General features: G+C 41.5%; 1 protein-coding gene across 3 annotated transcripts in view; it reads left to right on the top strand.

Moving 5' to 3' along the window:
* Positions 1 to 25,664, top strand: part of Fras1 (Fraser extracellular matrix complex subunit 1) — a 400,677-nt gene that overhangs the window by 303,700 nt on the left and 71,313 nt on the right. For all 3 annotated transcript variants that reach the window (XM_076926449.1, XM_076926448.1, XM_076926450.1), the window contains exons 35-44: positions 1,281 to 1,313; positions 5,326 to 5,457; positions 6,485 to 6,610; positions 8,912 to 9,159; positions 14,029 to 14,177; positions 14,377 to 14,539; positions 16,028 to 16,163; positions 21,073 to 21,263; positions 22,273 to 22,426; positions 23,527 to 23,790. In XM_076926449.1, coding sequence (XP_076782564.1) covers positions 1,281 to 1,313; positions 5,326 to 5,457; positions 6,485 to 6,610; positions 8,912 to 9,159; positions 14,029 to 14,177; positions 14,377 to 14,539; positions 16,028 to 16,163; positions 21,073 to 21,263; positions 22,273 to 22,426; positions 23,527 to 23,790 — 1,596 coding nt within the window. The remainder of the gene's footprint in view (positions 1 to 1,280; positions 1,314 to 5,325; positions 5,458 to 6,484; positions 6,611 to 8,911; positions 9,160 to 14,028; positions 14,178 to 14,376; positions 14,540 to 16,027; positions 16,164 to 21,072; positions 21,264 to 22,272; positions 22,427 to 23,526; positions 23,791 to 25,664) is intronic.

The following is a 25,664-nucleotide window of genomic DNA, read 5'->3' as shown; positions in this document are numbered from 1 at the left end:
TAAGAGCTCTGGAAAAAAGGAGGAAGGTTCATTGGTAACACTAAGCATAATGGCTGACATGGACTGAGGACTCAAGAGGTGTCTGCACATGGAGCTATTGACAAAAGTGGAATGGGCAGAGTTAACACAGCTAAAGGTACATATGGGGATGCAGGGAGAACATTCTTGGAAGAAAAGAAAGTGTAACATCCTAGTGATTTCAAAGGAGGCCATAGTACTGCTGTGATGTACAGCATCTAGCAGAGCAGGCAGGGATGGGCCTGACAGGAGAGATAGGCCAGACTTTATACTCTAGAGAAGGTGTAAAGATCTGGCTTTATAACATGAAGGTTTATAACATATTAAGAACATGAAGAACTCTGTATTTGAAGCTACAGGAAATTATGTACCTTTATAAATAGTGGGATTAGTTTTATATTGTAAATCTATTCAAACAAAGCAGCTGGTATTTTTCTTAGTAAATTGACTATAGGTTAAATAATTGTACAGTTTCTTTTTTGATTATGGTAAACATAAACTGGTCTTTGAGATTATGTAGTATATGTTCAATTGTCCAGAAAACGATTAACATCTCAATGAGATTGAAAATCCCTAAGGGCAGGAAGAGGACCCATGGTATTTAGTAACTGGTTAACTAATAGCCCATGGAAGTATTTACGGTTCTCAGCCCCTACTTTACAAGACCTACTTTACAGGAAACTTGACTGTCCTGGGATTAGAGGGAAAGAAAACACGTCAGTAGTGGTTAAAGTAATTTCCAAGTCTGTTATACTTGTCTTAGAACGCTATGAGACTCTTTGGAGAGAATAGAAGAGCCATGTCTTGTCTAATTTATGAGATAAATACCACAAAATAAATCTCTCATGGTTCCAGTGTGTAAGTCAATGTCTCAGACATCACTCAGTTTTAGGATGGAATTGACCAACCTTCCCAACCCCTGCCCCACTGAATACTGTCAGTATTAAACATTACCCACATTCACCAGTTTGTAGGACTTTATGTACTGATAAAATAGGATCGGAATGAATGGATTACAAATCACCCTAACTGCTGTGACATCAAATTATTCCAGTGTAAATATGCTTCTTATAGTTAAAATTAATGTGGGCATCATTAAATCCAACATTTCATGAGCAGAGGGCCTGCTGATCCTAAAGTCAGACAGTTTGGATTTAAACATCTTTTACTTCCCTAATAACTGTTGTATAATTTGTAATTTCTCCTTCTCTTTCTGATCCCAAAATGTTTAGAACACTGACTTTATTTTCTTGTTCTTTCAGGTCTCCCAGAATCAGTGAAATTTTACTTCACAGGTAAAGACCTCAATCTCAGCCTTATTAGAGTCCAGAGTGTGTCCTTCCGTTACAAGTGTTCAGTTTTGATTCCTAAAAATTTATGTGGCTTCTCTCCTAAAACATGTCTCTTCTGACATAATCATGTGGTTAATCAAATAGCAATGGCATAATTTTGTATTCATAGAAAAACTCCTACTAAGAATGCCAAATGTTATTTAAGCCATAGTGGAACTTGTCTAATATTTACTGTAAAGAATCAATAGAAGTTATGATCTTAAAAGTTGGGGTCCACAACCTGGAGTCCAGCCTGCTCTTGGAACAGTCTCTAATACCTTTGAACCTAAATACTTCATCCATAATGGAGATTAGCATCGTGTTATATGTTCAGTCTCCAGTACAATGGTTGTATGTAAACATCCATGTGTTACACCTAGCTGATGTATACTAGTTATATGAGGTCCTGAATGGTGTCACTTATTAAATGCCTCTGGAGGGGAAAGTCTGTGGATCCAGAGCATGAACTAAAACGCTTCTAGAAATCTCTGCATCCTAAGTCTGCCTCATACTGCAGTAGATTTGGAGGTAGCACAAGGAAAGGCTATTCCTGCTCAGGTTAGAATGAAGATGGCTGAATTTTAAGACAGCTGTTTAACTGGGATTAACCGTCCTGTTGGAATCACCCGATCCTGGGATCCTGTGACATTTCATGTGGGAATAAATCTTGGTGGGACAGAAAAAGAACTTTTCTACTCAGACCGCTCTGTGTTTCTTTTCTCTTTGATGAGAAGCATCATGCTGTAAGCATCAGTGTTGCACCATGGTTGTATAAACTCACTGTCAGTTCATAGCTAGTGAGTGACCTGCAGCTGACTCATGCCATCAGTATCCACAAGCGGCTGTTGTTTCCTTTGTTAAAATCAATTTGCAATAAGCATTATCACGGGAATTACCTAGGAATGTTCTAAAGATGGGTGCTGTTTTTCAGCATTTTCAAGCTAAGGATCCTGCATGCCCTATCTACCATTGAAAAGGGGCAGAGCAGTGTTTCATGTGAGCTCCTGACCTGCAGGATGGGATAGTCACGTGATCCGAGGTGCAAGAAGTGTCACAGAAAAGCAAGGGAGTCAGCACACCGCATCCTTTTAGCCGGAGGCCTTGAGGAAGTGGAAGGCCAACAATTAACTTTCCCAGGACCTGAAATTAAATGATCCTTGATCTTTCATAAAGCTAAAAGAATGGGTCTTGGGCTAATCTTAAACCATTTTGTATTCAGTCCAAGATGTGTGTGTGTGTGCACGTGCGTGTGTGCATGTGTGCGTGTGTGTGCGTGTGTGTGCGTGTGCGTGTGTGTGTAATGTATGTTTTGGGCAGAATGCTTTTGGAATCTAGTAGGAAGGCAGCTACCTCTTTGAAAGGAGTTTGTGAGAAAGAATCTTGAACAATTCTAGGCAAAGAACACTGGGGTCTGCAGGAAGCATTTAACCTAAATAAGCAGTGTGACTGTTTCCCAAAGAAAACAGAGAACCTCCTTAATAGGAAGGAGATGTGCAGTTCTTAATATTTTTATTGTCAATTTTTGCATTTGCCTTTCTTCAAGACACTGCAACCATGTGACATGTTTTCTAATTACACAATATTCACTGGTAGATAGCTTTCTGGCTCGTAAGAGGCAAGGGCATGTTTGGTCACAGTGATCAACTGTGATTGGGCCAAAGCTCTTGCAGTGTTAGGTTTTGCTGACCTCCACTATGTTGAAGTCTCCCTGAGCTTTTTATACTTAAAGATAAAAACAATGGAAACAATAGTAAATATAACTGTGGTTTCATAATTATTTCTTTTTCTAAACACAGAGATTTCTATTGTGAACCCTAGGAACCTCAAGAGAGTCCTGAGTTGACTAAAATTAACAGAAGAGTGCATGCTTATCCACAAGCCTTCAATGTTAAAGGTCATCCAGTCTCTATCTTTGATCATCCAAACAGAAGGAGATTAAATGTACACAGAGGAACAGTGGCAATTATTTTGACACTTTATTAAAATGACCAGAGTCACAAAACCTTCATTTTCATGTGCATTTTGTCCTCTGTCCTACCAAGGGGCTGTTTGGCCCTCCTCTGTGACCAGACATGAACCCTGTCTTGTAAAGTCTCAATCATTTAGATCTGTCTCCAAGACAGACCTAAAACAACTCTAGTGAAATCATTGTTCCTGAGCCATGCCTTCTGCAGCTTAAGACATCAGATTCCTGCTGACTTGCTGCCAAGTCCAGAAGAAAGTAAAAGAAACCCGTTTCCGGAAACCAAACCATCTGCAAGTCAAAAGTCATTTCAAACCATCATCAGTGCCATTTTCTCTGTAGCCATGGTAGAGTGCACACCGATGGACCAGCATCCATTGCGTCCGGGTTCACTACAGCTGCCTTAGGAAGGGCAGAGGAATATTGAGTTATGGGGATAAAAAACAGAAATAAGAGTCAAGGGTTGGACAATTCTGCCTTCATTTCTTGTAGAAGATGGGGCTCCACTTGGATAGAGATAAGCCAGGGAAATGAAACTTAAGGTTACTGTTTTGCCTCAATTTCTTCTATTTGTGGTCTACTATGTCTTCTATTTGTGGTCATGTATATAAGGACAGGGTAAAAACTGATCTGTTTACTTACACACAAATGTCGCAAAACACTTGAACAAAAATGTCTGTCCTTACAAAAACTAATATGAAGTAGAGTCACTCCTAAAAAAAGTTCTAAAAAGAGTATTATTTCTAGAATAGTGGAAGGAAGAATTGATTCAAGGAACCTTTTCATAAATAAAAGTCTGCTGGTACTACTTGAGAACACATTGTTTTAAAGATATGTCTATGTATTTATGTATATGAGTTCTCTGTCTTAATGCAATCTAAAAGAGGGACTCATAACCCATAACACATGGCACCGAGTCTGCAGAAGGCTATCTAGTCAAGGGTAGACTTCAACTTTAATTAGCAGCCATCATGTGGTTGCTGGAAATTGAACCCAGGACCTCTAGAAAATTATCCAGTGCTCTTAACCACTGAGCCATCTCTCCAGCCCCTCAGAATACATATTTTTAACTTTAGCCATTGGGAAGTTGAGACAGGAGCAGAGCAATAAAGATTTCAAAGTTATACTCGTTGGCTATACAGTGAGTTGGAGGCCAGGCTGAACTATATGAGATCATGCAGGGGGCTTTTTTGTTTATTTTTCAAATGCTTATTTAACATTACTTTCCACTAACAGGCCTCAAAATCATCTCTGTCCTTAAGAACTTTCATGTCTTATCCATAAAAAAAAAAAAGTTTTGATAGAATTGCTCTTAATTTTTACTTTTTTTTTCCTATTTTTATAACATCTTTTCAAAGTGTTAAGTCTTTGTGGAAATAGGTTAAAGATGACCAGAGTACAAGTTGATTTTATATTTGCATGTATGTTTTCAATCTTGTGTGTGTGTGTGTGTGTGTGTGTGTGTGTGTGTGTGTTTCTCCCAGCCTTTGGGATCATTGACTAATATTGGTCCACAAGTGCAAAGGCATCAGAGATGCTGAACAGGAATGGGAGGGGGTTATTGGAAGCCCTGGTACATACAGTGAATGATGTCAGCAGGATCAACTGCAGTGAGGCAGATCAACTTTACTTGGGGTGATTCAAGGCTTATATATTTTGGGGGTCTTGGGTGGAAACATCCAAGTTGGGTAAAGGTCATTCATTGGTTGAGGGTACTGAAATGCCTCATTAGCATGGGGAAGTGTTTCAGGAATCTCAGTGCTAGCTGAACTGTTTCTATCAGTAGAAAGGAGATTGAATCAGTAATCTGACTGAGGCTACGTGACATTCCTCAGGTAGAGGATTTTTGAACTCCACAGACAAGGTCAGAGAAGGGAGAAGCCCTGCCATTAAAGGGAGTCTTCTATATTGCACCAGGGCTGCAGAAGGCTGTCTAGTCAAGGGTAGACTTCAATTTTAATTAACAGAGTTTTCTCACATGTGTGTTTGTGTCTTTGTCTTTACTCTTGCCAGTTTCTGATGGGCAGCACACGAGTCCAGAGATGGCCCTCACTATTCACTTGCTGCACTCTGACAGGCAGCCACCAGCATTTCAGCTCAAGGCTCCCCTGCTGGAAGTTATCCCTGGAGGCCGTACCTCGTTAGGTGAGACCTGGGGGCCTGAAAGAAGCGTGCCTTGGGCATTGGACTGTCCAGCTGCAGCATTCCTGTGGAAACTGGTTGCCCAAAAGGCAGTGGCCTCTTCTTCCAGAAGTGTGTGAGCTCCCACCTACATCCATCCCATTCTTATGCAAATAAATGCAGTTCTGAGAGCTGCTAGGAGGAAATAGATCCTTCATGGGCCAGCTTTGTGATGGAATGTTAAGCAGAATTTATTTCCCAGCCTCCAGGATTTTGATTTGTTATCCTTGCTCCAATGTAAAGTAAGAGAGCTGAGGAGAGAATGGAAGGAACAGGTTCAGTGACTGGCTTTGATTTCTGTTTAGAAAGTGACTGGGAACAGAAATGACGTAGATCACAGCAACCTTCAGAAGCTGTGAGGAGCGACGGCTGCCCATCTTGTGCATTTTATTTCTAAATATGTTTATTCTTCACAGATTTATGTTTTTTTTTTAATCAAGGACACTTTATTGGTGGAAGGCACACACTGTGATATTTTGTTAGGTGTACTCTCTAGATCCATATGTATTTTCTACATGGGAATTTGGTCCTGAAGATAATTGTGTTATTTCTATAATTCAACCAAAAATTATTTGTAAGCAGTATCATAAGCAAGCATATAGACAACATAAAAACAACAGTGTTTTTATGCTATGCATTGCTTCCTTGATGGCCAGAGCAGTCATCATGAAACCTAGCTCTCTCAGTAGATTTAGGAAAATAAAAGGCGTAAGGTGAAAAGCAAGACCAGTTCCTGAGTATTTCTGAAAGAGACTAGTCAGGACAGGCTTGCAGCTGGCCTTGAGTGCTTGCCCTCATTTGGATGGGAGGAAAGAATATTCTGAACTCTGAGCTACCTAGTTGTAAGGGAACTTTTGAAAGAACCTACTGGTAACTGCTGGGTGGGCCGTTCTCATCTTCACTATGATTATGGGTTACTCCCTGCAGGACGGGATGCACAGCTGGCCTGTGGCATTGATCTATGGTGAGCCTCTCTTTCTCCTTCCCACAGGCCTGAAATTGGTAGTGAGGGATGCTCAAGTGGTGCCGGAAGAGCTCTTCTTCCAGCTTCAGAAACCTCCTCAGCATGGCATGCTCGAGAAGTACACAGCAGAGTCCTCGGTGACCATGGCTGCAGGTAGCTGCTATCTCTGTAGCTGGCCTGTTTGGGGGATTTTTTTTAAACCTTTAGTTATTATTAGTTTTTGTGTGACTCAGAAAAAAAGGCAAATGTATTTGGGTGATTAAATAGGAGAAGAGACATTTTCAGCCTAGACTTCAGACTTCTGCTATAAACCTCTAGCCCCCTCCTGCTCCAGCCATGATCTAAAATCAGGGAGCTGCAGGGAAGACGGGCCAATGAGCCTCTAGTTCACTTGGGGAGTAGATGGTAAGATGGGCAAGAAGCTTTCCATGGAGGTTCATATGTTCTCTTAATTTCATATGTGAATTTTTACAAAATTTGTCTGACATTCTGGTAATTTTAGCTCTATGTTTCTTCATCCATTAAAAAGAAGCCATACTTTAAAATGCTATATAAACTATGTGACAGTGTGACTGTGTAGCCAGTTTTTAAAAATAGTATCTCGGGACCTTGCCTGGGTTATAAGTACTACTTACTGGGGCTACACGGTTGGCTGAGCAGTTAAGACCACTTGTTTCTCTTTCAAAGAACCCAGGTTCAGTTCCCAGCACACACAGGTGGCTCAGAGCCATCAATAACTCCAGGTCCAGAAGATCCAGTGCCCATTCCTGACTTTCACCAACACACACACGGTACACATCTATTTGTGCAGGCAAAACATTCATATAAATAAAATAAATCTAAAAAATAATTTTAAATATATATTGACTACTTAGGGAGTATAGAAAAGCAACCAGAAAACAATATAAATCTAGGTATTTATTTAAATAGTGAGCCCTTATACAGCAGAACAAATATTCTTTATTTTAAAGTTGTCACCCAGGAATGCCGTATCTCACTTCCATAATCTGTGCTTTCTCAAATCCCTGAAATGGCTCCTGTTTAGATTCGTGGTAATACATTCTTCGGAATTTCCCCAGTGGGGTAAATCTTTGACCTTAAATGAAGATTAAAAATGTAAAGAACCACTAATAGGCTCTTGGGAGTCACAAAGGCAACGTTTTTAGGGTAATGAAAAAGGAATCATCATTAGGACCGTTTTGCAACATCCCAGGAGGAGCATAAAGCCTCCCTTGTCCTGTTCCCTCTGTGTTGCATTTAACCTGTGCATCATAGTCCTGTTTCCCCCAGTGATGCTTTTAGCCTGCACTTATATGTGCTACCTGGAATCTGAAGGCGTTGGTAAAGACTTAAGAGCTATTTTTTAGGGGCAGTGTGTATCAGCATTAGTGACACTGCAGCTGTGCACTTACGGAGGAGATGGTAAGATGGAGAAGCAGCAAAGTCCTCAGCCTCAGCACAGATGAATAATCACTGTAGCAAGGAATCTGCAGGAGATGGAACTGCAAAGCACACTCCAGAAGAACATTCCCAAGTCTATTTCCACAGCTGTGTTGTTCTGTGGAATCATGATGGCCCATAACTAGAGGCATGCTTCATTTGCAACAACAAACAAACAAACAGAAGTTCCATGACCCAAAAACTTTGAGCAACTTTAGTATTTGTGAATTACATTTTCTAAATTTCTAATCAAACTTATACTTTCAAGTGTCAATTTGCATTGCATTTAACTGTTTTCCACAACCTCTGTGGTCCTAAGACTCCCCACTACCTGTTTCGGCCGTTATGGCGCTGTGTTATAAATGAGTACTCTGAGCTATGCAGTTTGTACTTTTAACATCAAGAAACAGCCTCCCTCACAATGTTAGTGTTCAAAAGAAGGGCCTTGCATATGCTAGACAAACACTGAGCACAGGCTCTCAGTCTTCCAATGGATTTTCACATTTTCAATGAAAAAAAAAAAAAAAAAACATAAACACTAAAATTAAAATAGTGCACCTGATAGATCAGAGAGTGCCATCTCGTAAGTCTTCAAGAAATGTCCAGTGCCTTGATTAGATCAGAGGGATGGTCAAGAAAAATATAAGTGTGTTCTTTGTTTTTCTAGAACTAAGAGTGATGAATATCCACCCAGAACCTAATATTAACTCGATATGATTTAGAACCTTAAAAAACAAAATACACTAAGGCTATCACCCAGACAAATTAGCTACCTTGTAAAGCAGCCTCTCACACTGAGAAAGGGGAAGGAGGGCCTAAGCCACCCTTTCTCTTTGGTGATGTAGACGGAATCCTAAATTGCATGGGCGCTTGGATTCATTAGCGTCCAAGACCCAGAGTCTATGATTCTAGGCGCACTTTGAAATCTGGAGAATAAAGGTGCTGTATGAATGGGAAACATTATTCCCAGAAGTTACTGGCTTTACAGTTTCGGTTTGTTTTTATCCTTGGAAGGTGACACTTTCACATATGATGAAGTTGAGAGAAACATTCTACAGTACATACATGATGGGTCCTCTGCCTGGGAGGACAACATGAAGATCTCAGTCACAGATGGCCTGACAGTGACAACATCAGAAGTCAAAGTGAAGGTGTCCTCATCAGAGAACCGAGGGCCCAGGCTGGCCCCTGGCTCTTCCCTGAGCATGACTGTTGCTAGTCAACACACAGCCATAATCACCAGGTCACACCTTGCCTATGTGGTAAGTACTGACATCTTTTCTCTTATTCTTAGCACTTAACTGGGCTGCCTAGGGAGCTGCATCTTGGCTGGGTACTTGAGCACCAGGTACAGATGGTGTAAAAGGCTTTTTTCTCAGCTGCTTTCCTTGGAATCAGACTGCATATTGTGGCCTTGCCCAATGTCCTAGCAGTGGACAAGTGAAAGCCTGTCTCTGGTGAGGGCTGAGGACATGGTTCCATGGATAAGGCACATGTTACAGGAGTATGAAGCCTAGATCTTCAGGACCCATGTAAAAGCCATGTGGGCACAGCCCCTTGAGCCAGTGGGCCGCCTAGATTAGCTGAGTCGGCAAGCTTGTTCCAGCAACAGACCTTGCCCCCGGTCGATCAAAACATCATATCTGGCCTCTACATGTTTATGTACACACATGAATTTACATGCACATACACCTAAACCACAGACACACACACACAGACACAAACAAGAAGAAAAATTATGATGAGAACATTGGGAACCCCAAGGTCATGTGACGGTCAAAAGGTAACAGTTCCCTTGTTATAACAGCTTCCGGTCCATTTTTTTTTTGAGTGTGGGTTCAAGCGCTCTACTGGGATTTTAGGGAAGGCACAGTTGAGAAGAGTTTGCCTGGTCAGTGATGAAGGGGTAATGGCTGATCCTGGCTTCATGAAAGAAAGCTGACTGTCACTGGCTTTGTTCTTGTCCAGTCTAGACAGAATACCAGGCTCTGCTTGGTGGTTCCTTTTTGTAGACTTTCTAGGCCAAACTATTGCCTGCTGGCCATCTCTTACCCTAAGATGAGGGTAGTGAAGGAAATGGGGGGAAACTAAGATAGTGGGGATTTCCCCCATGTTTGGCTCAGACTTGATTAAATGATCTTGGTAATTAAACTTGTCTCCCTTCTTTGATTCTGCATCTAGGGCAAAGGATAATGAGGTTAACTAATTTTATTTTGCAGTTATATGTGTTGTAAAAAGATAAGTGCTGTCTATATAAGCATAATAATGACTAGTTGTTATGCTTTGAAAGGAAGGATCATTTTTTGAATGGTAATCAGTCTTACTATTGAATGCTTCCCTCACTGGCCTCAAAATTACAGTGAACAGCCTGTCTCTACCCCTCATCTGTAAATACTGTATGCTCTAAGTTCCCCTTTTCTGAGCTGAAGACTCTTCACTGTAAAGTCCCACATAATGGGAATTAGATAGAGCACTGGCTTCTCAACGTTTGCTCTGTCCAGATTGTTTTCCCCTTTAGATTGTCTTAAATGATAAGAGACTGAATACCAGTTGATTTCTCTTGTGAGTGTGCTACAGTTTCAGCAAAAGTTCCAACGATTTTTAATTGGCAGATTATTTTTTATCATATGTTATGATCCCGTGAAAGTTATAAGTTTGTAAAAATGTATGAATTCAGACTTAATCAATAGATCACTGGGCTTGAAAGATGTCTGACAGCCCGAAATAGTAGCCCAGGAACAGTGCCTGCCCATTATCCACATATTAGAAGCTGCACATCAGAACGTGAACTCATTGGCAATTGAACATATATTTTCAAAAATTTATTGAATGTGAATTTACCCAGCAGAGCAGAAAGATTTCAGGGAAGGCTTCTAAAAGCACAGTGCGGCATACATTCTTAAAGGATACACATAGCCTGTCTGTCAGCTGCACTGTACTGAAACGTTTTCCCTGAAATACTGAAGAATTCAATAATGGAAAAGACTTCCGAAATGGCATTCATAAATGAACAGAGTACAAAGAGATAGGAAGAGCTGAGTCTCTTCATAGTTAGAGCATGTGCACCAGGAAGAAGCTGAGAGGAGAGGATGGTGGGATATACCAAAGCCAAGGTGAGATTCTGTGTGGTTTGTTCTCTAATTCAATTGCACTTTCCAGTTTTAGATAGGGCCTCAAACTATAGCCAAGGATAAGCTTGAGCATCTGGTCACTTCCTGCTTCTATTTCCCACGTGCTTGCACTGTAGGTGTTCACTGGCACACAGAGTGGTGGCCAGTGCTAGGGATGAGACCCAGGATTTTATATGTGCTGGGCAAGGACTCTGCAAAATGAACCATCCCCTGCAACAGCTTTCTTAGAGTAGGGGGCTCTGGGCTTTGGGTTGATAGATTTTAATTCAATCTTGCCTCTCTGGAGTGAATTGGCCACTGGCAAGTTGTTTAAACACTCGCCTTGCTTTTCTTGTTTTTAATACAAGAAGTGCACGATTAATATTAAAGCGTGAACAGCATTTATTTCCGTATAACATCCAAACCTGAAATAATTCAAAATGCAACACATTAACCTTATTATACATTGTGTATTTGGAAATCACTTTTAACAAAATATAGAAAGTTCCAGGGAAAACCTATGCTATAACCAATTCATAGAAAACCCAAATGAGTTTCCTGATAAAGAAATGGAAGGAGGGGATGAGGAGGAAGAGGGAGCCAACCACACTAAACCCCACCTCTATCTCCAGCACTTAGAGTTCTTAATAGGAAAATAGGAGACCCTCACACTTCGGGTCAGCCTGAGCTACGTTAAAAAAAAAAATCTCCAAAATATAAAAAGGGGGAAAGGAAAAGAAACTCCCAAAGATTAGAGTCTAACTCAGTATTATTTTTTAACATCAAAAATATATCTTCTAGTGATATATCAAGCCATATTTAAAGATTCAAACCTGAAGTGGTGTTGTACACCTTTAATTCCAGCACTCAGAAGGTAGAGGCACGTAGATCTCTGAGTTCAAAACCATCCTAGACTACAGACCTAGTTCCAGGACAGCCAGGGCCACGTAGTGCAACGCTGTCTTGAAAAACAAAATAGATAATAATCAAGAAAAGGAGAAACAACATCAAGAATGCTAAAAGGGTTCTGGGGCACAATAAAAGAAGTGCACACAAGTTAATTATGTGTGTATGTGTTCCAGAATGATTTTGTGCATGTATCTGTGAGTATGCGGAGACCAGAAGACAATGTTGTGTACTGAGCTTTTTGTTTGAGACAGTGTCTCTCACTCACCCAGGACTCTCCATATCTGCGAGGCTGACTGGCCTGCCAGAGGTCTGCCTGAATACCTACTCGGTGCTGGAATTATAAGCATATGTCACCAAATCTGACTTTCTTTAATATAATTTCTAAGGATCAATCTCAGGTCCTTATGGTTGCGAATCAAGCACTTTCCTGAGTAAGCTATCTTCCCGGACCTTAAATTATTATCTAATTCTCACACTGAATGGTAGATATATGCTAAATAATTATGTATATTCACTATAGCTACATATTACATGTTAATGTATTTAGAATGAATAAGAAGAATAAAATGAGAATAAGAATTTATCCAAAATGAATATGAAGGGCTTTGAACAGGGAAATTACATGAGAACAATGTCTGCTTTCTTATGCATGTTAATAAACTTACGATCTCTTAGCTGGTCTTAAATTTAGTGATTCTTTTTTTTTTTTTTTTTTTTTACATTATGTATTTTGAAGAATACAATAGCTGATTTCTCACATTTTATTCCCAGAACTTTTTCAAAATTGAAGTATAATAATGTGATGCCTGGCACAAAATAAGCATTTCTTTGCCAGATTTTTCTCTGAGTCAGAGACTCTTTATTCTAATTAAGAGTTAGGTACACTGTCCTTGTGGCTTCTCACAGCTCAGAAGTGGATCCCTGAAATTTTTCAGTAGTCTTTTAGAGATCTTTCTCAGTGAGAACTCATAGGTGGTAACTCTCTGGAAACCTATGCTTTCTATTTAATCCCCCCACAAGGAGAGAGGGGAAAACAGTAAGAGTATATACATTTAGAAGAAATTTTCTGGAATCATGCTGCCTGCATAAGTTCCCATTTCTTTCTGGGCTAGTGTCAGATGAGCTGAGGCAGTTCTGTGGTGTGGATGGACAAGCCTCAGAGCTTACCTGCCTGGCCCAGCTCACATCTGCTCCGCATCCTCTGCAGACACTCACAAGCTGCACAGTGTAGCCAGGAAAATTTGCCTCTGACAGTAAAACTGATCATGTAACATTTTTTCATTGATGCTGAAATAAAACAGAGAGCCCCCATTTTCATAGTCAGCTCCTCTGAACAACAGATGACCCAGGGAAATTTTCCAAAAAGGCATCTCCCACCTCCTAGACATTTCCAAAAATAATCTTGAAGAAAGAGGAAATTGCTCATAAAGATGTTCTGTTATTGTCAATGCAGACAAACAGAAAGCTGATTTTATTTCTCAATAAACAATACAGGAGAAGGAAATGTTCTCTGTTAAGATGAAGTGTTCTAGGGAGCCATCCATTGATTCAGTCCTCATACAAGGAAGTCCACAGGCCCTCCTAAATTCTTTTGTTAATCCAAATTTTTGTCACATTGGTATTGCTTGGAGTGAATCATTGGCTAAGCAAATTCTGTTTCACAGACTTTTGTCACTGTAGAGTGTATTATATACTATAAGGGAATTCTGTGTATTTCTAAAATGCAAAGTGTTTTTTAGACACTGCCAAAGAAGCCTGTGCCTGTGTTTATAGAATGACAGGTTAGAGCTGCCATCTTCTCTTCTGTACTATGCACATATAATAAAAACAACCCCTCATGGCTCTTACAGAAACAATAAAGCATCTCTTTCTTTTACACCCTATACCATGAGTGTGTTTTCCTACTGTTACCTTGAGCTTGTCTTCCAAGAAGATACTATCCCAGAGGCATTTGACAAGGGCTAAATACTGGGCTTTCATGGAGTTGGGCATGGCGTTGTCTTATGACAGTGGGCAGGTGCCTTTAGCTTAGTGGGAAGACCCTGTGGGACTCTAAGTACCTTGGTCTCTGCAAACCTGAGTTCATGCCCTGACTTATGTTTGCCTGATTAGGATGATTCTTCCCCTGACCCAGAGATTTGGATTCAGTTAAGCTCCCTGCCATTGTATGGTGTGCTCTTAAAAACCTCAGGACCTGACATGGAGGAACTCTCGGGGGAGTCCAATTTCACCATGGAGGACATCAACAATAAGAATATTAGGTATGTAAAGACCGCTGTGAATTCTTTGAAAGAGGTTTTTTTTTTGTTTGTTTGTTTTGTTTTTTGTTTTTTTAACAGTTGTATTGCAAAGGCCGTAGTTCCTTTAAAGAACACATTGTTTCTGCTCTCATTTTTATTAAAAAAATTACAACTCCTTTTCCCCACTTGTCAGGGTGACTCAACCTTTTTCTTCTTATAGGTACTCAGCTGTGTTTGAGACAGATGGACATTCGGTTACAGATGGCTTCCAATTCTCTGTCTCAGACATGGACGACAACCGTGTGGACAACCAGGTCTTTACCATCACGGTCACTCCTGCTGAGAACCCTCCACACGTCATTGCCTTTGCTGACCTTATCACGGTAAATAGCCCTCAGATCAATAACCATCACGGGCTTAAGAAAGTTGGCATCCTAGGTGATGTAACTAAAAGATTTCTGCCTGGATGCGCCACCACGTTCTTCCCCCAAAGTATCTGGGCAGTGATACCATAAGGTTGTATGTGTGTATGTGTGTGTGTGTGTGTGTGTGTGTGTGTGTGTGTGTGTGTGTGTATGCAGACATACAAACACATACATACACACACACTAGAGAGGATACTGGATACCATTGGCAATGGGAATAAATCAAAAGTAGAATATGCTTTTGAGTATTGTACAGTTTAGTATTGTTAACAATTAAACCATGGAAAGCTGACCCCATGTGAATTAAATCAGCATATATTATTATTAAGAAGATTAAGAAATCCTGTGTGCGAGGCAATAGACCATGTGTCTGTCACTGAAGTTATCAGCCTGAGTACTTGCACCAACTTTGCTATGTGCTGCCAGACTGGCTTTGCAACAAGTACTTAATTCTTTCTAGCCTCTGTTTCTTCCTTAAATATTACAAATTCTACTACATAAAGATTTCTCTGGTGATTAATTAAAATAGCCTGCATCACTCCTAGCACAGTATCTGATGCATGGCAGGGGATTCACAGATATTAATTTTCCTTCCCCTGCCTTACACAGAAACAATAATACCCAAAGCCTAGGCCTTTGCTGGCTCTAGTGAAGACTTTAAAATTCATGAAACTCTGAATAATTTCCCAATAGTTGTGGTCTTTTTCCCATCTTCTCTAACTTGGAGAAGTAGCTTGAACAATTTCCATTCCAAGAGTCTCATTTTGTAATTTATAGACCACCCTGCATGTGGCCAAGAGCTTAGAGTAAAATACCTTGCCCATGTCCTGCAGGCAGGTGAAGAACATCAGGCCAAACTGCAGAGTTAGCACATAAAGCCAGGCCCTAAAGAAGAGGTTAGTCTGAACAACTGCTTTTACATATATTGATTTATTTTCTTCTTTGATGTTATGATAAGCATTAACTTTCAGGTACAGCTAGTCCTTTATTCCTACACCCCTATAAATATACAATATGAGAGCATAAATGGGACTTTTATTCTAGACGGTAACGCCTGTAGGACAGTCAGCCCGGGGAATGTGAAGGAGGGCTGCATCTGTCATTCTCCAGCTATGCGCTATGAAATTCTGATGCCCCGAGAAGGCAGCTGTCCCATCCCAAAATGTGTTGAGATGGGTGCTAAGAACTGGCCAGAACTGCTTTATAACCAGATCCATCACTGCATGAAGTGTGGTTTGGATAGGTGACACACAGCCGGGGTGTGTGTACACATCTTTTTGAGGTGCTGAAAGATTGCCCGGCTTTGCCAGCAGACACCTTCCTCATCTGCAGAGGTCTACCTCCCACAAAAGTGGAACTGGTGCTGACTGTAACCCCAGGCAACAGTTTCTGGTTCTGCATCCCGGACCCCTACAGTTGTATATTCTGTATTCCTATCTTCCATAGGTTGACGAGGGAGGGAGAGCACCACTCTCTCTCCACCACTTCTTTGCGACTGAAGATCAGGACAACCTTCAGGGCGATGCTGTCATTAAACTAAGTGCTCTGCCCAAGTATGGCTGCATTGAGAACACAGGAACAGGTAACCCTTGCAGCTTCGCTGGGCAACTACTTAGGATCTGGAAATGGGAGGAGGGAAATATTCTAATTAAACCTGGACATGAAGCATTAAAGCGAGATGGAACCACTTTTCAAGAAACTGGGGGAAAGGAAAGTTTCTTTCATGTAAGAAAAAAAGTCACTTAGCATTTTCTTTACGCCATGCAGTTTTTAAGCATCAAAGATATATCAGTATACAAAACAGACAACCCTCTTCACCTTCATATTGACTTTTATCCTAGCAGAGAGAGAGGAGTAAATGGGAAAAAAGATGTCAGAAGGTTAATAAATGGAAGGACTAGAGCAGAGTAAAGGGATTTGGAGTACGGGCCATGGGGGCTGAAGGGTTCACAGGTTGTATTCAGAATTAGGTGTCAAGGAAACAGATCCCGGTCCCCTTCCTGTGACACAGCTTCAGTTTGGATGAACTGTAGCTTGTCTCTCAGCTTCTCCTATGGATATGGCATGAATTGAAATGCATGCTATCTCTGACATCCTCTTCAACATCCCTCCCCTGTACCATCTGCCCTAAACCCACTGGAGGTTATCGCACACAAGGAGAGGCAAAAGGCATATGCAGTCCACAGGCCCCTTGAGACCTGCCGTGACTGGCAGCTGAGACAGCTCCTGCCAGTTTCTCAGCTACCCAGTCTGCAATGAGATTCCCGAGTGCACAAATGCCTGTGCTAGGCTCTAATTGGCACAGAGCTGGCAGCTCCCACAGACAGGCCATTGACTGCAGATGTCTGAGTCCAGCCTGGTGGCTGCCACTTGAGCCTGATAACCAGAAACTCATTTAAAATGGTCATGTTTTCCTATCGAAAGTCTTGGATCGTCTCCCTCCCTTGTCTTTCCCTGTGTGCCTGAAGATTTGTTTATTGCATAATTAATCTCCTTTGGACAAATGTTTGAGCTAGATACAATGTTAACACGAATAACATTGACCAGAGCCTGGAGTGGGAGACAGATAAAGACTGATGGTAAATGACAGCAAAGGACCAAAGCCTTGAGGGCACAGAACAAAGCAATTGCTTCTGTCCTCATGGGCAGAAAAGCCCCAGGGAATTGGAACGTGAAGGGTCAGAGAGAGCCACAATGCAAAGGAAAAGTAGCATCTCCTGAAGAGACAAGCACCTCCTCATAGGTGAGGTGGGAGATCATGATAAGCCATTCCCACTCACTAATTCTGCTCTCCATGTGATTTCCTTCCCAGGCAGCCCTTGTAACACAGCTTGACATTTACCTGAAGCACATGAAACAGCACAGATAGGCTGTTGTCAAAATTCTGCCAAGTCTCAGACACTGAGAAAAAAAATGATTCTCCAAACTATCATGTGCATAAGCCACATCTGAAGAGCTTGTGAAAACAGTTTCTTGGGCAGCATCCTAAACGCTCCCACTAAAGAGGCTGGTATAGCCCATGAACCAACACTTTTTGTCAGCCCATGTGAGATGCCCAGCATGGCTGCTTGGCCTAGGACCACTAGGAGATTCTTCATTCTATAGTGGAATGGGCGTGAACCTAAGGGGAAGAAAAGATACCCAAGGGCACACAGTAATTGACCAGTTTATATAAACTGAGGATGCCGCCCTTTCTTCAGAGGAGGAAGCCCCGTGCCTCTGTTTGGAAGCAAGTGTTTTGTATGCTGATGAAACTAGCTACCTAAATTTAATTCTAGGCCATTGGAACATAGTTTTAAATCTATGGTAAAAGCAGCTTTTACTTTTTACCAAGCAGGATGGAAGAAAGAATGATGATAGTGTCAGACATGAAACGTGATAGCATAGAATCTAAATTCATTCAGGACTGGCCTGATGGGGCATGACCCTGCTGAGTTGCTCTGAGGACATCTCAGTTCCAGTGCTGAGTAAAGCAGGTGTCCAGGATGACAGCCACACTCACCGGGGGCTGTTTAATTTGTACCTAGGACATTCTGCTGAGGAAGGCAGGAAACACACATCAGAGATGTACATCAAAAATAGAAAGTGCAATTTTAAAACTTGGAAAGACTGATGCTTACGGCTTCCCTGCCTGACTCCCTTGATGGCCAACTAACTCTCCAACAGTTTTAAAACAAGGCTTATTTTATTCTGTATATTTTGAGGTATCATTTACTGAGGCTTTTCTTGACCCAGATAACAAAGCCACAGTTCCCAGTTTATAAAAATGGAAGAAAGGAGAAAGTAAAACTTGGAAGTGCCCTCAGCAGCTCCTTCTGGAAACCATGATCTCTTTGTCCCAGGGAATACTGGGTCACTGGCTGCTTAGGTCTCACTCAGCTTCAATTTTCTTTCTCTTCCTTCAAGTTGTGAAAAAAACAAGCCAACAAAAGCCATTTTCAGTCCTGGTCTTTACACTAGGGTGCTAACAAACAGCCCTGTCAGTAGGCAGCCCTGTCTATAGGCAGCCCTGTCTGTCTATAGGCAGCCTTTTTTAGAATCTGGCGTTTGCAAAAAATTATAGAGAAGGTGGAGAAAGCTCTCTGGCTTTCATACAGACCACCTCCACTTTGCTTTGTTCATACATACCCAGGAAATGTGTAGACACAGAATTTATTTTTTCCTGCTCTATAAAACTGTGGTAGCGAGTTAAAAATCAATCAATTAGAAGGACTTGGCTAGAACCAAGACCAGGCCAAGCCATCCATCACTTGGACGTTGCTTACTCTCCCCCTTGGCCTTTTGCAGCGTTTGTTGTTAGATGGGATGAGGAATCAGGAGGCAGCCAAGTACAGAACTTTGAAAGGTACCCCATGAGCATCTCCCTTCCCAAAATGTATCTCTGTTGGTCAATTTTCGGTTGCAAGGTATACTTTCCTTTTCAGATCAGTGGTGGTACTTTGTGGTCAGTTGGGCCCCTAGCTGTGGCAACTCATCATAACCAGAGCGAAAACAGTGAAACAAAGCTCTCTCCTTAAGCCCAGTGTACCTTTAATTTTTTCAAAGTCTACTTTTAATGATGGTTCTTAAAAGCTTTAATCTCTGCCACACACCAGAGACAGTGGAAAAGAGAAGACACAGGGGAAGTGGACCTGTTTAGAAAGGTTCTTTGGAGCAACTCCTGTCTGTGTTGTCTGGAAATTGGCAGTTCAATACACTCACAAACACTCCATGGATATACCAGTAGTCCAGGTTGGTAGAGCTGGGATAGCAAACATGAATCAGCAGCAATGCCACTAACGGAGACAGCCAGGCTTCAGCCTCAGCACCAGTCAGCAGGAGGGACCTGGAGGAATGACAGGAAAAGATCTCGGCTGTGCCTCTCAGCAAAGAGGAGACCATTGAAGACGTGAGACCCACAAGCGTTGCTCTACAAGCAAGCTATGCTCAGCCTCCATCACTGTCCTTTTTATACTCCCTCCAAACACCACATGTCCTCCACGGGTCCTGCCTCAGCACCTGTGTCTATCTCAGCTGGCATCACTTGCCAATCAGCCTGAGTCCTTGGAAGTGGCAAGAAACTGCAGCACAGCACCAGAAGGTTTTTGGTGCGTTTCTCTCTATGGAGTCCCAACAAATGCAACTCAACCACACAATGTAAGGCGGACCAATATATGTGTGTTGCTACCAAAGAATCCTTCATCATGTGTTCTTTCACATGCTGGCTTTAGCAGAACATCCTTTCTCCTGTGTCTGCCTCAGCTAAACATTCCTTCATGAGTCGGCCTTAGTCTTTCATCTGTGTCCACTTCAGGAAAACACTGCTTCACGTGTTTGTCCCAGCAAAACGCCATCCAACGCAACTGACGTTCCAAAGAACCCTTAAATTTCCACTTCAGCCCAGGATTTAAAAGACAGAAAGAGACTATGCAGGGTCCTCGTATCCTCAAATTTCCCCCTGATTCTGAGACTTCCCAGTTAATTCCATCTCCTAATGGCTTCACACCACAGGCTGGGGACTAACACATGGTCTTAGGGAGAAACTCACCCAGGCTGTAGCAGCACTTCCTCCCTGAATTAGACCCGAACACTTCCATATCTAAATGGTACCTGAGTATTGTGGTATTCTGAGCACCCAGTAGCCCTGTCACACTATCCTACAGACTGGGTTCTAACTGATGTATAGGTTCCTTCGAGGAACTTGGAAATCATACCTGGAATATGGGAAGGAAAGCTGAAAAGTGCTGTCTCCTATACACGTCATAGCTATTGTCGCCATGAACTCACAGCAGCAATGGCTGCCTACACAGACTTCCACAGGACTGGGCCTGCCAGCACTCCAACCACTGCTCTTGAGAGGGACAAAAATCACAAGGGTATGAGGAGTTACATTCTCAGTGCTGCATTCACGGGTACACTGACCCTTCATCAAGCAGTAACCCTAATTAAATGCTGTCTCCCTCCCTCTTTTTCTTAAAGAAAAGGAAAAAACAAAACCATAAAACTACATGAAAGTAGGAAGGGGACTTGAAAATAGAGAAAGTTTAAAACAAGAAACTTGGAGGTCAATGGAGATGTCCCGGAAGAAAGGTTCAAAACAGAAAAGACGATAGTTAACTTTTTCTTATGTAGAGAAATTGTAACACTTAAAGGATAAACCAGGAAGAGTGCTAACATTTAAATTAGAATGCTGACTATTTGTATTGATATTTATGCCCAGTTTGGGTAAATGATTGGGAAGAAACCAACCATAGATTCTGTGCTATGTAAAAGTAAAATACCAAGAGGTTGCAGGTACTTGGACCTCACCTGATTTTTTTGTGGAGACAGCAGAACTGCTGTATTCATAAGAAGAGTCTTAGAGGCACTACCCAACCCAATACCAGTTTCTGGTCTTGAGCTCTGTCCTAGCTTCTCCCATAAGTGTACTTTTATCACATGATGCAAACATCTTCTTTTCTAGATGAGATTCTTATCAATCAAGATCAATGTTTTCTCTTGATATTCTGTAGGAGATCGCTTTGGCCCAGGATCGAACAGTGACCTGGAGGCATCATTCCCTATTCAAGATGTCCTGGAAAATTACATTTACTACTTTCAGAGTGTTCATGAAAGCATCGAACCGACCCATGATGTGTTTAGTTTTTATGTGAGTGACAGAAGCGGTCGTTCTGAAATTCACAGCATCAACATCACCATTGAGGTAAAGACTTTGGAAGGTGGAGAGTAAGCCTTCAGCCATGCAACATCCCACTCTTGAAAGAGCTGACCTTAAACCACATGATATCCCAGGCTTAAACAAGCCAATGTATCAACTCACAAGCAAAGGGTTTCATGTGACCTTCAAATTTAAATATCAATTTTAACACATAACCCTGACCTTCTGGAAGCTTTTGAAACAGTAGTTGGCATTTGGAGAAGGTCTGAGTTGGAAATCTGAATTTCTAATTTAAGATAAAATGTACTTGTTTTGGGGCAAAATGATTTGTAGGAATCAGAGATGGCATGGATTTCCATATTTAGATGAAAACTGACATATGCCCATCTCTGATATTACCATAAGTGAGTCTCCATACATAGCTGGCCTTTTCTTTTTTAAAATTCATTTATTTATTTAACTATAAAATCAAAGAAACTTGATCCTTAATCCTACATTTATTTTTATTTGAGAAACTATTATCATAGTCTTGCTTTATGACACCAAGCAGAGGGAGAAAAAAAAATCTCAGAATGAGATACCCTCTACCTTGGGAAAATAAAATGTGTGAAGACTTGTGTAAGGGCCAGGGATGGAGCAGGGGTGGGAGGCAGTACTAGAAGCTATACTTCCCAGTATCATGACCTTCTATAGCCACTGTTGGATGTTGAGAAATTTCTAAGACCATCTGAATTACTTTGATCCTCAAATATACCTGTATTTCTAAATTTTATGTCCATCGTTTAAATCTAGAAAAATATGGTTACTCTACCTATGGAAAATACCTTAGTAGCTGTGTATAGAATACCCATCAGCCTCCTTTCGGAGGGACCTTTTATTTATGTGATTTTTTATTTTTCATTAATATTTTGACTAAGGAATAAACCCAGTAGCACGTTAAATACTGTTTGGATAGTGAGGGTCATCGCAGTAATGATAAATTCTCCGAATGCTTGTTTTCTTTCTTCTTAAACTTAATATCTGTGTGAGACCAAATATTTTATACTTTAATCAGAGGAAGAATGATGAGCCTCCCAGGATGACCTTGCGGCCCCTGGGAGTACAGCTGAGCTCGGGAGTGGTGATAAGCAATTCTTCCCTGAGCCTACAAGATCTGGACACCCCAGATAACGAGCTGATTTTTGTATTGATGAAAAAGCCTGACCATGGTAAGACACAAACCAGGACGGAAAGCTGCTGCTTAATTAAGGTGCCTGATGGGTGGTGAGCGTGAGCTTGTCAATGGGTTCATTATTCCTGTTCCTTCCCTACACACAGCCCATTCTCTGCATCAAAATATAATCAGATTCACAGCTAGCCAAGAGTCTTGGTTGATGCTATTTTAAAAACCTGAGTGCTAAGTAATTGTTATCTCTGAAATTTCACTTCAGCTCTTTTCCTGGTCTCCTTCATAATCTCAAGCAAAACAGGTTTCAATGTTTGTGTGGCTTCTTCTTGGGGTAGGCGGCATCATTTGGTCATCAGATCTGCCTCATGCAGCCTGTCATCATGTTAGAAGTCTCTCACAAACATGTTCCCTGTGCAATGGGAGCACTCTCTAATTTAAAGCAAATGTAGAAACAACTGTGGGGATCCACCACCCCTCCTCTAAATGCTACCCCGCAAGCTAAAGCTCTGGAGCCATGCCCTAGTGTCAATCACTCTTAACTGGGCTGGACTTTGAGAGACACAATTGCTGTTGCTGTTGCAAAGTTAATAAGGGAAGCTGCCACTGGCTATGGCACTTTTTGATGACCTTAATTCACTTTCTCTGATGATGCATTTTTGTCTATACCCTTGCAGTATGTGACCCCTTAAAAACAGAACATCTGAGCCTCCATAGAAGCATGCTTGCAGTCTTCCTCAATTTAAAAGGAATTTAAAACAGAGATCCCCGTGATCTTGCACACTGTAAGCAAAGAGAGTGGAGGGCTATTTTTACTTTGCAGAAGGGAAAATAAAGTTTAGATCATGGAGTGAGTTTGAATCCGGGGAGGGAGATGTAATTTCTAAGCCACTATGTTTCGGCTTCCACCTGTGTCTCCTTAGGAGATTTGACCACAAAAGTGGAATTTTGTCTTCTTTATTTATAGATAAGGCCACAGGGCACCAGCTATACTACACACAGAATGCTAAGTGTTAGCACCAAGGGTCTCTGAGGTACTTGACATTCTACATAGGCTCACACTCATTGGCAAAATCGGACTGTTTTGATTATATAAATATATAAGACTATTGTTTCTTTATCATTCTCCACTTCCTTCTGCAGGTCATCTACTCTGGAGACCTACTGCCTCTGACCCTCTAGAAAACGGGACAGTCTTAGACCAAGGTTCTTCCTTCAGCTATCAGGATGTCCTGGCCGGGCTGGTTGGGTACTTACCTGGTGACATCTATATGGCAGTGGATGAGTTCCGGTTCTCTCTCACGGATGGCCTCCATGTAGACACAGGGAGGATGGAGATCTACATAGATCTGCCAACAAGCAACATTCCCCACTTGGCAATAAACCGAGGACTTCAGCTCCCTGCAGGTGTGTTAGCCCAATTTTCTGTCACCATGACACATACTTATGAAAAACAGTTTCTCTGGGTTCACGGTTTCAAGGGTTTTACTTCATACTTGGCTGGCGCCAGTGTTTTCTGTGAAAAAAAAAAAAAGAACATCGTGGCAGAAACAGAAAGAGGTAATCATAGCTCCTTGCCTTTTGACAAGCAGGACTGAGGACCAGAGCAATATCTAGCTGCCAAGGACACGCCCCCCCCAGTGACCTACTTCCTGAGCTAAACTCTACCCTCTAAAGTTCTTAGCACCTGCCAAAATAGTGACATCAGCTAGAGACCAAACCTCAACACATGAGTCTGTGGAGACCATTCCATCTTCAAACCATAACGATTCCTGTAGGAATGGAATGGAAGAGAGTGCTCTCATTTTCCCATACTGCCTTTAAAAAAAAAAAAAAAAAAAAGCCTGTGTAGACCGTACCTTCTTCCATGTTGGTGCTTTGGCTGCATCTTGGGGGAGCTATTCAATATTTAAGGAAAGTGGAACTTTTGGGAAATTGCTGTTTAAGAACACTAAGATGTGAGTTAGAGTATGAACCAACATACTTCGCCAAGTAGGACACCTCTGTTGGTGAATTTGAGAATGTTTTGTGAGGTGTTTATAATATTTTCAGTAGCCTTAAAATTGTAAGGTCCAGCTTAGAGCCAGGTCTCCTGTGACCCTGCCTCTGTCCAGCCCACAGCATAGAAACCTACAACAAAAGAACCCTGGCAAGACTTTTTCATGACTTTAATTTTTAAGAAATTTTAAAAGGCATACAAGAGCAGCTGGGAGGCTACCAGGAGTTAAGAGATTATGCAAATAATTGGCAATCACTTTGTGTGCCATTCTGGCATCAAACTGTCAGACTTGTTGCCATGTTTTAGTGGCATTAAAGACGCAATGATAGGCATTAGTCTTGCATATGCTGTACTGTAGGAAGTCAACAGGGTGTGGGCCTTTGACTAGAGTCTCTGTGCACCAGAACTCTGTGGTTTATCTTAGTTTCCCATATGTTTTGTATTGAAAAATAAGTACATGGTATAATGAAGTCTGCAGTTTTGAGAGTTATCAACGCTTCTAGAAATTGGCATTTTGCTACTTACAAGCAAAGCAGCCTGTTATTGTTTCATGGACTCTTGGAGAAGACGTGATTTTTTTTTTTTCCTATTGAACTTCAAATCACTCTGTCCTCCAAGCTTCATGGTGTATTGTAGAGGGACAGCAAGGGTGATATCACATGCACTGGGATACATGACACAAGAGGAACTCTGCTCTTGGAATATACCATATTGTATCAAGCACCGAGTAAGTCAGATCTTTGTCTGGAGGAAGACATAGCCTTGTCCCTCAAGGTTACTCTCTGGGTAGTCAGAGTAGAGTTCAAAAGATTATGTATTCTTGGTGGAAGGGGCAGTGCCATTCCGAACACCAAGACACATGAATGCTGTGTGTTTACATTACTAGTATTTGCTGTTTTTAAGACCAGAACATGGCTGGGCAGAATTCTAAGAAGTGTTTCCATGGTGAGTGTCTTGCCTCTGTCCTCAGTCTCCATAGAGACCCTAAACCTGACCCCTATGCTCTGATTTGAGGAACACTGATTTTGACTATTTCATCCGAGATGACAATGAGATATGTTCATGAGCTCATGTGCAACTGATCTTCAGGGTGGCCTCGAACTCACATAGATACCATCTGTCTGCCTCTGCCTATGGAGTGCTGGCCCTATAGGCATGTGCCACCACACCTGGTGCCAACTGGTGCTTTTTGATTTGGTTATTCTCCACACATCAAATAAATCAAACTGAAGCAGGTTTCTTAAACCCAAGATCTAGAAGTATGTACATCATAGAAGTAGCT

This window comes from Arvicanthis niloticus, chromosome 27 (genome assembly GCF_011762505.2).
Source record: "Arvicanthis niloticus isolate mArvNil1 chromosome 27, mArvNil1.pat.X, whole genome shotgun sequence".
Lineage (NCBI taxonomy): Eukaryota > Metazoa > Chordata > Mammalia > Rodentia > Muridae > Arvicanthis > Arvicanthis niloticus.
This window is presented reverse-complemented; position numbering and strand designations above follow the sequence as displayed.